General features: G+C 35.0%; 1 protein-coding gene across 1 annotated transcript in view; it reads left to right on the top strand.

The window, feature by feature from the left end:
• Positions 1-17,230, top strand: part of kuz (zinc-dependent metalloprotease kuz) — a 150,959-nt gene that overhangs the window by 109,378 nt on the left and 24,351 nt on the right. Inside the window, exon 4 of the mRNA XM_017614717.1 lies at positions 14,181-14,932. Within this exon, the coding sequence (XP_017470206.1) occupies positions 14,181-14,932 (752 nt within the window). The remainder of the gene's footprint in view (positions 1-14,180; positions 14,933-17,230) is intronic.

The raw sequence follows: 17,230 nt of genomic DNA, 5'->3' as shown, positions 1-17,230 counted from the left end.
AATTATAACGAAAAATCTCATATCTGAACAATCAGTTGTATGGGAGCTATAGGTTATAGTGATCCGATCTTTGCAATTTTTAGTCTAAGTTTTCCGTTGATAATGAATGGAAGTATTGCAAAATTTCATATTCCTAGGTTCATAAATGGAGAAGTTATAATGAAAAATCTCATATCTGAACAATCAGTTGTATGGAAGCTATAGGTTATAGCGACCCGATCGTCGCCATTTTCACTAAAAGTATTCTTTTGATGAGTGACAACAGTGCAAAATTTCATGTTCGTAGCTACATAAATGGAGAAGTTATAATGAAAAATCTCATATCTGAACAATCAGTTGTATGGGAGCTATATGTTATAGTGGTCCGATTCTTCCGGTTCCGACAAATGATTAATAGATTATAAAAATACACTCACCTACCAAATTTCATCCGGATATCTCGAAAACTGAGACTCTAGATTGCATACAAACAGACGGACAGACAGACAGACGGACAGACGGACATGGCTAAATCGACTCAGCTCGACGTTTTGATCATTTAAGTATACATTTTAACGGGTATATCTCTTCCTATTCTGGTACTTACAAACATCGGACCAATGTTATAATACCATTTCATGCTCATGAAAGGTATAAAAAAAAATATCAGTACAAAGTAAGTATGTATGTATGCTACATTGTATATGCATGTACATATTTATATCTGCAGGTAAGTATATTATTACAAACATATGTATCATTTTATTTTTCCTCCTTTTTGTGTGTATGCAAATGTGTGTCCTGCATTTGAATTTGCGTTCGCGCGCATTAAGCTCATAAGTGCCATCCATGATGGTATAAATATGTACACACGTACATATCTAGTATATGTACTAGTGTCCGACCGAAGGTTCGGCCTATTCGGCTGCTTTTTTATATTCGGCTTCGGCCTTCAGCCGAAAATGCCGAACAATTAGGCATTCACAAGGTGTTGTATTTGTCCCGAAGTTACATTATTTTACGACAAGTGTTAAAATTTTGCTGTTGTTTCGCATCTCTACATTACACTTTTGAAAATGTAATGACGGGTCGAAAATTTAATTTCCCTCAAATGCTTAGGTATAGTGAAAATGTATTGTATCATGAGGCCAATAACAAGCCTGTAAAATATTAATCGTTTATTTTAATTGCAACACATCGACTCCCAAGTGACACAAAGCACACTGATCGAATAAGACGGATTCTTGTTGAAAATTCAGGGTTCAGCTAAAAGGTTTGGAGATATTATTAGATAATGAATCTGTAAACACAAACGACAAAGTCAAATACTTTCTTTGGCACTCCTTTAATTTATGGTTACTCTCAAACTTATCTCTTTTTCAACCAAACTGTAATTGTTTTGTTGATAATTGCACTGGTCTTTAGTCAAAAGTTGTTAAGAACAGCATTCATATTTCTGGGTGTATTTATGCCGCTGGTTCCAAATACACTAATCTGTTTTTCATATTAGCTATATTTTGCGAACGATTTCTGAAGCTATGATACGAAAACCTTTATTTTCCACCACTGTAGAAAAATTTCATTTATGCAAATGAATATGGAAACACTGACCTAGAACAAATTGCAAAAACACTGATTAGTTTACTTATTATTATGCATGCAATACAAAGATTGCAATTAATTGCAGTTCACGGGAATTTCGGTTCACCATTTTTATTATTTTTAAATACATAATTTTGTTTTAATCGCATCGCTTTTTATCATATTATTATCATAAATCAGTAACAGTAAGTGTCGCCTTCAGTTTTTTAATTATTACGTATCGGTTGGGTAATATTTGTCAAGGTTATGTAAAATAAATAATATTAAAAAAAAAATTTTAATATACAGCGCTTTTATAAATGGACTAAAAAGTAGAAAATAATACTTCTCAGTCCAATAGAATTTGTTTTGATAACTTTTGATTTAACCTGAAATTTTAGCAAAAGTCGTTATAAACAATTTATGAGATTGAAAATGAAAACCGTGGGGCGCATGTAATATACTACGTTTATACGCACGTATTATTTGCAAATAACAATTTTCAAAATGGTAAACTTTGCCGAATAAACGCTGAGTTAATTTTTTATTTGCGAATAACTAAATCACGCAAATAATTATTGATTACTGGTATTATTTGCAAATAACAATTTTCAAAATGGTAAACTTTGCCGAATAAACGCTGAGTTAATTTTTTATTTGCGAATAACTAAATCACGCAAATAATTATTGATTACTGGTATTATTTGCAAATAACAATTTTCAAAATGGTAAACTTTGCCGAATAAACGCTGAGTTAATTTTTTATTTGCGAATAACTAAATCACGCAAATAATTATTGATTACTGGTATTATTTGCAAATAAGCGCAAGACGCCGCCATTCTTAGGTTTATTTTCTGTTTCGATGGTCATCATATTGCCTTTTTAATAATCAAGACGTTGCCATTTTTAACTTTATTTTCTTTTTCGTTGGTCATATTATTGCCTTTTTATAATCAGGCAATATTAAAAAAAAATTTTTCACCATCGAATAAACAGTGAGTTAGGTATTTGCAGATTATTTTTATTTGCAAATAGCTTACGTATAGACGTAGTAATAGACACCTGAATTGATATGAATAACGACCGCTTAAAATCGAGCTCAAATTTGTACTTTCTCTGTAGAAATTTTATGTCTATGTTATGTAGTTTGCCTATTGTCAATTACATATAATGCTTTGTATTGCATGCGCCCCACGCATTTCATTATACCTTTCATGAGCATGAAATGGTATTATGACTTTGGTCCGATGTTTGTAAGTACAGGAATAAGAAGAGATAGACCCATTAAAATGTATACTTAAATTATCAGAACGTCGAGCTGAGTCGATTTAGCCATGTCCGTCTGTCCGTCTGTCGTCTGTCTGTCTGTCCGTCTGTTTGTATGCAATCTAGAGTCTCAGTTTTCGAGATATCCGGATGAAATTTGGTAGGTGAGTGTATTTTTATAATCTATTAATCATTTGTCGGAACCGGAAGAATCGGACCACTATAACATATAGCTCCCATACAACTGATTGTTCAGATATGAGATTTTTCGTTATAACTTCTCCATTTATGCAGCTAAGAACATGAAATTTTGCAATACTTCCACCCCTTATCAACAGAGAATTTAGAGGGAAAATTACAAAGATCGGGTCACTATAACCTATAGCTCCCGTACTACTGATTGTTAATAAGATATAAGATTTTTCGTTATAACTCCTCCAGTTAAGTAGCTAGTAACATGAAATTTCGAACTGTTGTCACTCATTATCAAAAGAATACTTTCAGTTAAAATGGCGAAAATCGGGTCGCTATAACCTATGATATGAGATATGAGATTTTTCGCCATAACTTCTCCATTTGTGCAGCTAGGAACATGAAAATTCTCACCGTTTTCACTCATTATTAACAGAGTATTTACAGTGAAAATAACAAAGATCGGGTCACTATAACATATATCTCCCATTCAACTGATTGATCAGTTATGAGAATTTTCGTTATGACTCCTCGATTTATGCAGCTAGGAACATGAAATTTTGCGATACTTCTAACGATTATCAACAGAATTCTTACAGGGAAAATAACAAAGAGCGGGTCAATTTTACATATAGCTCCCATACAACTGATTGTTCAGATATGAGATTCGTATGTTATAACTTCTAAATATATGCAGCTATAAACATGATATTTCGCACTATTTTCGCTCATTATCAACAGATAGTTTACAGTAAAATTAACAAAGATCGGGTCACTGTAACTTATATATTGCATCCATATAACTGATTGTTCAGATATGAGGTTTTAATGTAAAACTAATTTATTTGGACAGCTGAAACCGATAAATTTCGTAAGCTATTGTATAAATAATAATACAAAGTCTACTAAGAAAATTGTCAAAATCTATGCTGTATAAGCCTTATCTCGTATACCATTGATTATTCCTATACCAGCTTTTGCGATATATCTCCTTTATGTAGGAAGCTAAACCCATTAAATTGTGTTACCGGTTTACATACCGATCACACAGCAGTGAAAATCACTTTGATTGGTGTTATAAAGGTATATCTTCCATACCTCTGATTGTTTAGATAAGATTTTTTATATATGTAACTCCTCTATGTACGTGTGCTGTGAATATATAAATTTTTTCAAATGCAGTAATCTGTTAAATTAAAGTTTTCAGATGTTCATGAAAGGTATGATGCCTTCGGCATAGCCGAAGACATCGCTGCTCTTACTTGTTTTCAATCTCATAAATTGTTTATAACGACTTTTGCTAAAGTTTCAAAACCAAAAGTTATCAAAACAAATTCTATGGGGCTGAGAAATATTATTTTCTACATACTTTTTAGTCCATTTATAAAAGCGTTGTATATTAAAAAGTTTTACATGCATTTACATGTGTATGTACATACATACGAGCAGCAATTAATTTCATTTAAAGAAATGGCGTGTCGTCCATTTCCGCTGAAGCGTTCGTAGTGCATAGATGTCATCTACCCCGCCCTATGCACTACAGATGTCGCCCTGTGCACTAGACTTTTTTATAGGAACTTTGCAAAGCAACGGTTTTATGGTGTCGGACACACAACATTGAAAGTTTCTGGATCCACAACATTGAAAGTTTCTGGAGCCACAACATTGCAAGTTGATAAAAGCGTTGTAAAAAAGAGATGCATCCCTCTCTTTTTTCGACAAAAATGTCTCTTAAATTGTATAAATAACTTCGAAATATAAGCAAACGATTACGGAAAAGTGTGGCATGGATTGACTTGTTTCGTTAACGTTCAATACAAAGCTTTATCTCCAATTGGAGAGTCCCAAGAGGATAGTGCATTTACCTACGGCAGCGATGGGCACAGAGAGCTTTTACTCTGCACACGACTATACAAAATGTATACAAAGCTTAAAAGACCTTTGCCCACGGGCAATGCGGTGCCCATCACCGACCTACGGTCACTCTTTGATATAATGGAAGTAACTAAAATATTTACATGCAGGCATGTCTGAAATTCGAAAATTTGGAATCGACTCGATTTCGATAATTTTTTCGATGGTTTTTAATCCAAAAATTTTTAAGTCTCGCATTAAAATGATTTACTTCATATCGCTGTTGCTTCCTTTATAGTTTTCAATTAGAATATTCACTCTTTTCATCAGATAATTAAAAAATATTTGGCAAATCGAGTCGATTTCAAAGATTCGAATTTCAGAACATGCCTGATAATATCTAAATAGTTATTGCACGCCCCTACTTTCGTATAACGGTAATATTTAATATATGTATGTAAAAGTGATACAATTGCGTTTTGCTGTGATTTTGTAGAAACATGGGCGCTATTTGGAAGTTTTTCAACATAAAAAAGTCAACTGCGATTTGCAATGTGTGCCAGAAAGAGCTTGCCCTGGGAAGTGAAGCGTCAAAAAAAAAACAAGCTTGAAAAAGCATTTACAATTGCCTCCTTCACAATACCAAGATTTTTTACCGGCTGCGGAAATTATATCTTTGTAAGGTGTTCCTTTTATTAAAAAAATAATAAAAACCAGTGAACCCACAGGGCGTTAAACCGCCCAAAATTTAATTTCAGAAACTTAAATAATATTCCAAATTTTAATCAGAATTATAAGAGACCCGAGTGTCATCTAAAACCGTGCAGCCGTTTCTTAGTGAAGATAAGTCTCCCATAGTGCAGGTTTTTAATTTCATCTAATTTCGAAACACCCTACATATGTGAAAAAGGTTTTTAATTAAAAAAATAATAATACTTCAACACACATCTACAGGCTAAGGTCTTTCGTCTGACATTGTGATACACATGTATTTCAATAAACTGAAGAACTAATTTGAATTAAATTGCTCGAACACATGGCAACCCTCCTAAATAAAGGTTCGAAATAAATCCTTTTCAAAACCATTTCGATCGATACCCATCTTTTAATAGTTCACCGAACTTATTAAGTAATTTGAATGTAACTTTTGAAACACGTTGCAACCCTTTTGAAATATTCAAAAAGTTCAAAATAAAGATTTCCTAACATTATTTTGTTTGACTATGGTTTCTCTAAGCTAGGATAACGATAACCCGTACCGAATTTTAGTTGAAGTTTTAGTTAAAATTCGATATGTTTCCCTTATTTGAATGCATGTCTACTAAATCTACATCTTTAAATTTTCAAAAGGACGCCAGGATTTCTCCGAAGGAAATCGAAAAAAGTTAATTAAAGGAAAATATACTTTGCGATTTTTATCCTTGAATATCCTTAAATATATTTATAGGATTTAAATTAAACCAAGATTCTTCAAAAATAATTCAAAATTAAAAATCTTGAAGGATAATGTTTTTAAAGGACATTTTTGACATGTTCCAAAAGGATAATTGAAAACAAAAGTTATAATTAATCTTGTTTTGAGATTTTCTTTTAATTGATATATATCCATATTTTGTGTAAACTTTTGGAAATATATTATAATTTATAGTCCTTTGGAAAGTCCTGAGACCCTGGTAAAAAACTAAAAAAGCATATTTACTAAATATTATGCCCTAATACTGTAGGGAGTATAGTATATAGAAGTAAAAAAAACATGTTAACAAAACACGCGAACTGCACAAAGATTATTCTGATAACTTTGACTGCACTGTCGGCACTGGTTGCCGGGGTCCATATTGCATTAAAATTTTATTTGGATAGTTTTTAAGAAAAATGAGGGGTATGCGTTAGAAAAAAAAAATTGTTTTTTTTGGGACAGATAATTTTTTACGAAATAAAAAATCACAGAACTATTATTTTTGAAACGTAAAACTTAATTTTAATATATGGCATCGGCTTCGGTGTTTGGCCGAATATTGAATAGTACCTAATATTCGGCTTCGGCTTCGGCCGAAATTCCGTCTTCGGTTGGACACTAATATCAATATACATATGGTACGAACTCTCCAACATAGACAGCAACGTAAATATGCAACAGTATGTCTGTTCAAATTTCATTTCTCCCCTGCTATTGATCTTTCCACGCATTTTCCCTCCCACCTTAGTCCTTCCCGCTTGCTTCTACTTGCATGCTGCAATCCGTCGCCGCATTTCCGTTGCAATTGCCAACGTGAGTGAGCGTGTGTATGTGAGTAACATGCAGCCAAGGCGCACCGGAATGCACCATTGCATTGAAATAAATTAAAAAGCGGCGTCAACACAAACGTTGCTCTGCTGCCTCGTCGTGGCGTGCTTTTTATGCTTGTGTGCGTAGCATCCGCTTTTCTTTTTTCTTCATTTTTCATTTAATTTCATTTATTTACACATTTTTATGCTGCTGCAGGTACGAAGGTGTGTTCGTGCAGCTCCCGGCAATTGGCCAACAACCTCAGCGGATCAGACTCAGCCTACAATTCGACCGCTCAGCAATCTCTATTTTGTTCAGCTCAGCACTCTTGCCTTGATTATTTACGAGTATTTGCCGAGGGAATTTGTAACTTTTTTGTAATTTTTTCCCCAGCTCATGTATGTACATACATGTTTTCCTTTTTTACGCCAATTTTTCACATTTTTTCAATCCACTTTCATTTAGTTGTTTGCTTCCGAGATTCACCACCATTATAAACTACAATGTGCCCACTCACCTCATTGCCAGCCAGACAAACATACGTACTCCAGCAGCCGCGAATATCCTTGCTCTTCCATGTTTGGCTAGGGTAATTGTCGTACATTAAAAATCATAAGAAGCAACAGCTCAGCAGCTTGGCAGCGGATCTCGTCCGCTCAACGGTGTGGCTTAATGAAATGCTTAATTAAGTATTTACACACATGTTAATTCCAAGTAATGGTGAAGGTCTTTTCGGAGGCCCCAGCGGTATTCGTATGCTCGGTATTTAATCCTTAATGCTTTTGTGAACGATAGCTTGTCTCAAGTGGTGCGGATATTTAACTTTGGGCTACTTGATGCTTTTAAATATTCATAATTTGTATTTAAAATCGATCGCATTGCATTTGGGACAGAAGATTTATGCGGGCATTCGATAGTGTACCTACATGTGTAAGTCTGTATGAAGCTTAAGCGCAAGTTGGAGGCGTTTAACTCGAAGGGAAAGTTTTATTAAGTTTAATTTGTTTGTATATGTTCTCTTTCAATATTGGACAAACCTCATTCTCCTCTTTCTCTGAACTATATTTTTATAAAAAATTATCGAAAATAAATTAGAATAAAAGACTGTGCTTATGTTGCGAAAAATTCACTATGCCAATACTTTTGTCCGACACTGTATACAAAGTAAAGTTGCAAAAGTGATGGCATTTACTCGAAAACCACTGAATTGATTTTGATGAAATTGTCACAGTTTATTAAAACGCATGAGGAGCATGTTTAAGTTATGTTTGCTTGCTATCCGATAAATAGATCCAGAGTTATGGTTTTACAAATATAAGAAAAAAAGCATTAACAAATACAACTTCTACAAATAAGAGAAGAGAGAACAAGTAAAAGTTCCACATATAAGAAAAAACGACAACAAATATAATAATTCTTTTTCCGATTCCTTCGCTATTAGCTCCGGATGATTTATGAAATATGTATTACAATTTGGATATTGAGGTTTATGGTCTGATTATGGCAACTTAATGTAACTTACGGCTCTCTCTTAAAAATTCTGTTAAATGGGTGTTGCTTATAATTGAACAGCCGAAACTTAACGTAACTTAATGCCACGTCGAAATCTGTTTCATTTTGATTGTATAAGTTCTAGTTAAGTTAAGTTGCCATAATCAGGCTTTTAAGGAAGCTTCATGGAAAATATTTTTGAAGAGCGTTGCTACATTTTTTTAAGTTTTAATTCAATTGAATTGGTAAAATAGATAACATATTATTACAATATGGGTATCAAACTAAAGCGGCTTAAGAAAACTTAATTTTCAAAAATTTTTCGAGAGTGTTTCCATCTGGTACAAAAATTTTACGAAATTTAATTGATATCGTAAATAAAATGTTGCAATAAGGGTGTCAAAATAAAGTGGTTTGAGAAAGCCTAGTTTGGGAAATATTTTTAAAGAGAGAGGTTTAAAAATTTGAATTCAATTAAATTGGTAAGATATCGTCGGTGATACTGCAAAACGTTCTATATCACTTATTATCTCTGGTGCTTAATTGAACTGTTATCTGTATCTGATCGCTTCTGGCAATCGTTCCTCTTCATCAGCCAAAGGTAGACAGTGTTGTCATTCGTTTATTAGGGTGTAACGATTTTGCAGATGCATTTCGGTGCAAGTGAGAGACCATCTAAGTGTCAAGGGTACTAAATAATAGACATAGACCATTTTGCAGTATCACCGACGATATATTAAATATTACAGTTTTGGTATCAAACGAAAGGTATTTAAGAAATATTCGGTTTAGCAACATTTTTTATTTGCATTACAGCCAATCTAAAAGGGTAAGATTAAAAATTTAAAATTAAATGAAATATTCCTTATAGTACCCATACGGAGTTTATAAATGCTTTAGTAGAATGAAAATAAAATTTACAAGCACTTCGATCCATAGGATAAGCGCTGATATTAATTTTTATAGTAAGAGTTTGATTAAATAGAGTTGAAATACAAATTTCAAAATGTTTACGTAACGAAAAATATTGAAAAATTCCTTGATGGATGGTAATTGTTGTCACAAAATTCTTTCAATATGGTCGAATCAATTAACCTTTTAACACAAATACGGCACAGTATGCCATCATTGCAAAGTCAAAGTCGCGAAACACATGTTTTTTTATTGTCTTCAAATACTTCAAGAAAAAGCATTTAACGACGCTAATTTTACTCTAAATTTATACTAACAACAATCCCTTGAAAAGAAGTAATATTATTATGGAATTTTTGAAAATGGGCGTAATTCTGCCCACATATCGTTACTAGACACGAATAAGGGCGCGAGCTCAAAAGTTGACGGCGAAAAAAGACGCATAAAAAAACTTTAGCGTCAAAGACTCTTAACATACTTCGCCGAAGTTTTTCATAAGCATCTTTTTTCGCCAAAAATTTTTTACGCGCCTTTTTTCGCAAAAATTTTTTACGCGCCTTTTTTCGACGTCAAAACACTACCGCGCCTTTATTCGTGTGTAGTGACGATATATCTATAAAAGTTTAACTCATTATATCTAACTGAACGTTCTATCGAAGATGTTTGAAATAGACATAAAACCATCCCTGTTTACCAAGACTTATGTGAGAAAGGAGAGTTGGCCATTATATAGTTGAAGACGCTCCTTTGTTTGCTCCCGGTCCACTACCAGCCAAACAAAAGCTTTCAACTTTAGACGTCGAGGGTTTCGTTCAGCTCCAATGGGTTCGTTGGAGGGAGAGGTGAGGCATTCGCTGACCAGTTTGGATCGCACCATACGATATGCTAGAGCCCTGATTGTCGGTTATCAAAGGTCGCCCAGTGTTCATGTGGCGAAGCGAAGAGTGGCGCTAAATATAGCGTTTATCACTGGAGTAGGACTGAGCTGGAGCCCCCGCTGAGTTCAAGAAAGGCAGCATATTGCACCTCTTCTGTTTTCTGAACTAATGCATACTTTTCTAGTAAGGCCTCCTGGTCAAGAAGACAAGCTCCGATTTATCAGGATTAATAGAAATTCCGAAGCTGACAGGCCAACTTCTGACTAAATTTAAAAAGCTTTGCACAAGATCACACAGAAGTAAAAATATGCTAGATGAATTAAAATTAACTATGGCTCTTTGCAATAACGGCACAACTAAAAATTCATATATTTCAGTAGAGCCAATTAAGGATTTTGTGTTTCGTAATGTCTTTTAACATAATTATTCCGGATTATTTGCAATCACTCCGTTGTGAAAATTTTTAAGGGTTCAAGTAATAACTTTTCTAAAGATTTGGTAAGGGTTTGACTGAAAAAATACGAAATAAGTAACAACTCCTAAGTATTTCAACGAAAATAACTCCGTTGGTACTGCTGCACAACGGCACAATACGAAAAATGTCGTTATTTCACATAAAAACACATGTGCCACCGTTCAGTGGTAAGGGTTGCCTACTTCAGTTTTGTGACAAATGGCAATACTGCCGTTTGGAAACCGGATTGTTAACAACTAAGCATATGTCGATTTGTCACAGAAGAATATATTTATTTATAAACCTAATCCGCTATATAATCCAAAAACATGAAATTTTGAGTTGTGTCGTTATTGCAGAGGACCATCGATTGTATAGGACATTCAAGTTCAAAAAAAAAATAAATGCGCCTATTATGAGTTCCATTCGACCTTCGACTGTGGTCGAAAGGGCTGATCGAAGGAATTTTCATTGGTATTTGTGACGCTCATTCGATAAAGAATAGCGCTATTTTGAATTTCGCGCGTTTAGGTTGTTCACAATAGTATATTTTTCACCGCTGAGAAGCTTTGTTTACAAATCGAGCAAAGTAAATAGTGTGCTTATACATACGGTGACCATCCGTCCTTTATTTTAAAGGTCAGTCCTTTATTTTAACCCCCTATCCTATATAATTTTTTTTAAAATAAAGGACGCCTTTTTTCCTTTATTTCTTAAACTGTCCTTTAAATCAGCTCTGCATTTTTCAGAGGTTAATTTTTAAACACAGAATATGAAAAATAAAAATGTCCCTTATAAAATATAATGAAAACCTTCGCGAGTTTGTTTCGCTCCTCACTTAAGGGTTTCTATTTAATCGGTAATCTTTGTACAATCTATAAAGCACTAGGAAAGTTGTGCCCAGGATCGTGTTGCACGCTGAGTTTCCAGTTTAACTGAAAAGGAACAATAAACCTCCTGCTGCACAGTGGTTCAATACTGGCATTTAGTGTTCGTAATTCACTGGAGCCTTAATTATACCTTTCATGAGCATGAAATGGTATTATAACTTTGGTCCGATGTTTGTAAGTACCAGAACAAAAAGAGATAGACCCATTAAAATGTATACTTATATGATCAGAACGTCGAGCTGAGTTGATTTATCCATGTCCGTCTGTCCGTCTGTCCGTCTGTCCGTCTGTTTGTATGCAATCTAGTCTCTCAGTTTTCGAGATATCCGGATCAAATTTGGTAGGTGGGTGTATTTTTATAATGTATTAATCATTTGTCGGAACCGGAAGAATCGGACCACTATAACATATAGCTCCCATACAACTGATTGTTCAGATATGAGATTTTTCGTTATAATTTATCCATTTATGTAGCTAGGACCATGAAATTTCGCGCTGTTTTCACTCATTATCAACAGAAGACTTACAGTGAAAATAACAAAGATCGGGTCACTATAACCTGCAGCCCCCATACAACTGATTGTTCAGATATGAGGTCTTTTATCATAACTCCTCCATTTATGCAGCTAGGAACATGAAATTTCGCACCATTTTCACTCATTATTAACAGAATACTTACAGTGAAAATAACAAGGATCGGATGACTACAACATATATCTTCCATACATCTGATTGTTCAGATATGGGATTTTACTGTAAAACTCCTTTATTTGAACAGCTAAAACCGATAAATTTCGTAAGATATTTTATAAATAATAATACAAAGTCTACTGAGAAAATCGTCAAAATCTATGCTGTATAAGCTTTATCTCCTATAGCACTGATTGTTCAGATACCAGTTTTTGCGATATATCTCCTTTATGTAGGAAACTAAACCCAATAAATTGTGTTACCGGTTTACATACCGATCACATAGCAGTGAAAATCACTTAGATTGGTGCCATATAAAGTATATCTTCCATACCTCTGATTGTTTAGATGCGATTTTTTATATAAGTATGTAACTCCTCTATCGATGTATGCAGATGTATTCAAAATCAGTAATCTGTCAAACTAAAATTTGCAGATGTTCATGAAAGGTATGAAGCCTTCGGCATAGCCGAAGACAGCGCTGCTCTTACTTGTTTTTCACTTAATTTGATAATTTTTTATTTTTTTTTTTAATGAAAGCGCACAATATTTGCAAGACACCAGTTTAGCCTGATTTGTGAATTTTTATTTGATTATATTAAATTTTTTAGAACAAAATGCAGAAAAAGTAGCAATTTTGAAGAAAATGTAATCTCCTGTTCCAGTTAATAAACTTTACATAACAAAAACTAGTTGAAAACAATTGTATGGTTCTCCCAAAATGAAAAAAATACACAAAAAAAATTTGTAAATGTTATAAAAAAATGTTCACCAAAATAAATATTTTTTTTTTAGTTTTTAGTTAAAATTGGTTGAAAAATTACGGCTCCGATGAATTATGAACCATGAATTCCAATTTTGAATCACTGTGTGCCAAATCATTTGTGTCCCAAATCATTTTGAAAAAAAGTGTCCTTTGTTTTACGTTGGTTAATATGGTCACCGTACTTATACATATTTATGTAAATTTGTGCAAATTAAAATGAAGTAAAAAAGAAAGCGAGTTTATAAAAACTTTAACAAATTAGTACAACGGAGTTCTGGTTCGTCAGAGGATGAGAGCTTAGTAAACTGGCCAGGAGCAGAAAACGTTTAAATGAAGTATTTCGAATATAGAACTAAAAACGCAAAATCATAAATTTTTCAAAATTTCCTAACACTTCGCTACAGCATCGAAAGCAAAATTCTGTTCGACAGAAAATTCGATACTCAACGAAAATTTCGACACGGTCGCATAGCTCGTATTTAATATGAATTTCATATTCGATCTTCAATAACCAGCGAAGATCGAAAATCGACAAATTATTTTAGTTGAAGTGACTATTTTATGAAAGCAGCAACTTTTTTTTTAAATACATATGTCAAGTGTTACTTATTAAATAATTCATTAAAGCCGCTCTAATCTGAACCACCCTTTAATTTTATATAAAATTGTTTGGTACTTGCAAGCATACGTTGTGTACTCGTGCGTGCTAAAATACTGAAGCCCGCACATATGTACATATGTAAAATTTATTTAAAACCCTCTACAAATCTGACTTTTTAATCGTATTCAAGCCATTTTACTCACACAATGTCAGTGTATTACGTGTCTCTCTCATCTTTAATCTTATCAGCGCCCTTGTTTCTCATTTATGTACTTTTCTTTTTTACATGATTCAAGTTAATTCATCCGTTTTCATATTGCTTCTCTTCTTTGTTTCTCCTCTCGTTTCATAATCCTCAGGACATGTTGGCGGCTGTGGCATCACGGAGGAAGTCTCCCAGTGGATGGAAAGCATACAGAATTCTGCCGTCGAAGAGTTGCCCGAACCAATGTCGAATGATGATGTCACCCACCAAAAACAACAGCACAAATTAACCAAACCGGCTACCGCACGCATGACACAGACACAAGATGTAGCGCAACAAGAGAAAGATAATGGCGCATTCCCAACAAACAAGAAACACAAAAGGCCCACCACTGCGCCAACAATAGCAACAGGAGCCGCATCCGCGCAACAACGTCCCCCAAAAAAATACTCAAGTTACACAGCTGGCACTGGCGCGACGACGCCAACGCCGACGACCGCGACGGCAACGAGAGGCGGCTTTGTGGCTGACTCCGCCGGTAGTGCCGTAGGCGATGATGATTTCAAATATCCTTATCAAAAATACTCAAAAGATGCAAATTTTCGCTTCGATGACGACACGGCTTCAACATGGCGGACATTTTCGCCTAAAGCTCCAGCCGATGGCAGCGATAGCGGCAACGGTTTCTCGGGGACATTTTATGATCCGGAAACGGGACGCAAGTACACGCCCCAAAACATGGATCGGTCCGAGTGGCATGCAAAGGTGCACGAACGAGTGCGGCGTGCAACCAGCGCTAATTTGAACGGGCCGGGGGCGCGGCGTGAAGAGAACAAAAATACCTGTTCGCTGTATATACAAACGGATCCGCTGATATGGCGGCACATACGCGAAGGAATTGCTGATGTAAGTGAAACGAGAACACTTTTATTGTAACTCATTTAAAAAGTGGTATAAATATACATACATGGGCACCTATGTGAGCGGCTGACAGTGGCAAGTTAGTGCTAGGGTGGCGCTTAAGTTATAAATTCATTTCTTTTACCGAACTCACGTTCGCCATTGTTTTAAGGCAGCATTGGTTCTGTTTTTTGTTTTGATATTTGATACGCTCTCTTGTCTGTTCCGGTTTGCTTGAATTTGTGTTCATTTTCTTCTCTTTTGTTTCTTCACTAAATCCCCTTTTTTGTTTTTGCTGCTTGGCTTTACTTTGTTTGTTTACTATATTTTTTCACCGCCAATGTTTGCATAATTTTGCCATTTTATATGAGATGGCGGCACCCCGGCAGCAAAGCCCTGCGATTAAAAGCAGCAAAGAGGGAATAAAGAAATACCTACATATGTAACGGGTGATTTTTTTGAGGTTAGGATTTTCATGCATTAGTATTTGACAGATCACGTGGGATTTCAGACATGGTGTCAAAGAGAAAGATGCTCAGTATGCTTTGACATTTCATCATGAATAGACTTACTAACGAGCAACGCTTGCAAATCATTGAATTTTATTACCAAAATCAGTGTTCGGTTCGCTTTACGTCCGATTTATGGTCTACATAATCGACCAAGTGAGCAAACAATTAATGCGATTGTGACCAAGTTTCGCACTCAGTTTACTTTATTGGACATTAAACCAACCACACGAATGCGTACAGTGCGTACAGAAGAGAATATTGCGTCTGTTTCTGAGAGTGTTGCTGAAGACCGTGAAATGTCGATTCGTCGCCGTTCGCAGCAATTGGGTTTGCGAAACACATTTCGAACCGAACACTGATTTTGGTAATAAAATTCAATGATTTGCAAGCGTTGCTCGTTAGTAAGTCTATTCATGATGAAATGTCAAAGCATACTGAGCATCTTTCTCTTTGACACCATGTCTGAAATCCCACGTGATCTGTCAAATACTAATGCATGAAAATCCTAACCTCAAAAAAATCACCCGTTATATACGTAAAAAGTTATTCAATTGTGATAGCGCAGAAAGCTACAAAGTCCATAGCCGTGGAGTGAATATTGCTGCCAGTGGAACAAAAAGCTATGCGCGTGATGCATCGAATCCGCGCTCTAAATGCTTTAAAGGGAGTAGAAGCGCACGCTTTAGGGGAATGAAGTGTAGCGTGATTTTTAATTTTTTAAAACTCAGTTGCCGTGGCGGTTTGGGTACGATGGTAGAATTTTATAGTGCTAAGTACCAACTTCCCATCAGCACGTGCTAAACTTCTTTCTGGAAACTGGTAATGCAGCAGGATATAGATTTAAGAGTTAGGAAATAGTCCATTCGCTTCTTCCTTTGTTGCTTACTTCAAAATTATTAAATTTACTAGCAGACCCTGCGAACTTCGTCCCGCCCAAAATTTTTATATATTTTACTGAAACTTTTTGGCCCAACATTTTCACTAACAATTCACGTTTACGATTTTCATTGGCACATTTGTCTGCTAAGATTAAGGTTTGGTGGTGATTTGCCGCTTTAAATAACCTAAGGAAAGTGTTATATCCGTTCTTGAAATTCTCCAGTTGTGCGGCATTTCATAGCACGGTTATTCGCAAAGCGAAATAAATTTTTTCCTCTTCACTCCCTGGCGGCAACAATGACCCGGTTCTATAGTGAATGTCCTAGAAGCTTTACAGTATAGTAGGTGGCAATTTCAAAATGGGTGCGAATCATTGTTCTACAGAAATGCAATATACATATACTTATTTCAGACGAAATACCTTAAAAGTTTGAACGCATAATAATATTGGAAAATCACATCCATTGGGCCAATTGCAACGCAGGAGCGTTCGATATACTCAATGGTGCAACAGGTCGATTTAATCTGACCTTCACGGCCCCTTTTCTCACTTGGCTATTTTTAGTAATAGCTCGACTTCAGCACCACTTGGCAGCACGTTTTTGCAATAGTATTGCATACATATTTAAAACATTAGCCAAATCGGATCATAAATAAGATTTTTAGTAATAACTCAACTACAGCGCCAACTGTCGGATTAAATTGTGAAACTAAACCATCCAGAGACCCACTCAAATACACAAAAAGTTTCGTTAAAATCCGTACAACCATTTAGGAGGATTTCACTCACAAACACACCTACAGAAGAATAAAAAAAATCACTCAAAGATAGGTAAAGGTCGGTACGTTTGTAGGCCTCACACCCCTTTTCAAATAGCCCAAATTTTCTCCAAGATTATGGGCTTGATGTCAA

The sequence above is a fragment of the Rhagoletis zephyria genome, unplaced genomic scaffold (genome assembly GCF_001687245.7).
Source record: "Rhagoletis zephyria isolate East Lansing unplaced genomic scaffold, Rhagoletis_zephyria_1.1 Rzeph_scaffold_00020, whole genome shotgun sequence".
Lineage (NCBI taxonomy): Eukaryota > Metazoa > Arthropoda > Insecta > Diptera > Tephritidae > Rhagoletis > Rhagoletis zephyria.
Note: the sequence above shows the minus strand (reverse complement) of the source record. Positions and strands in the feature narration are given on the sequence as shown.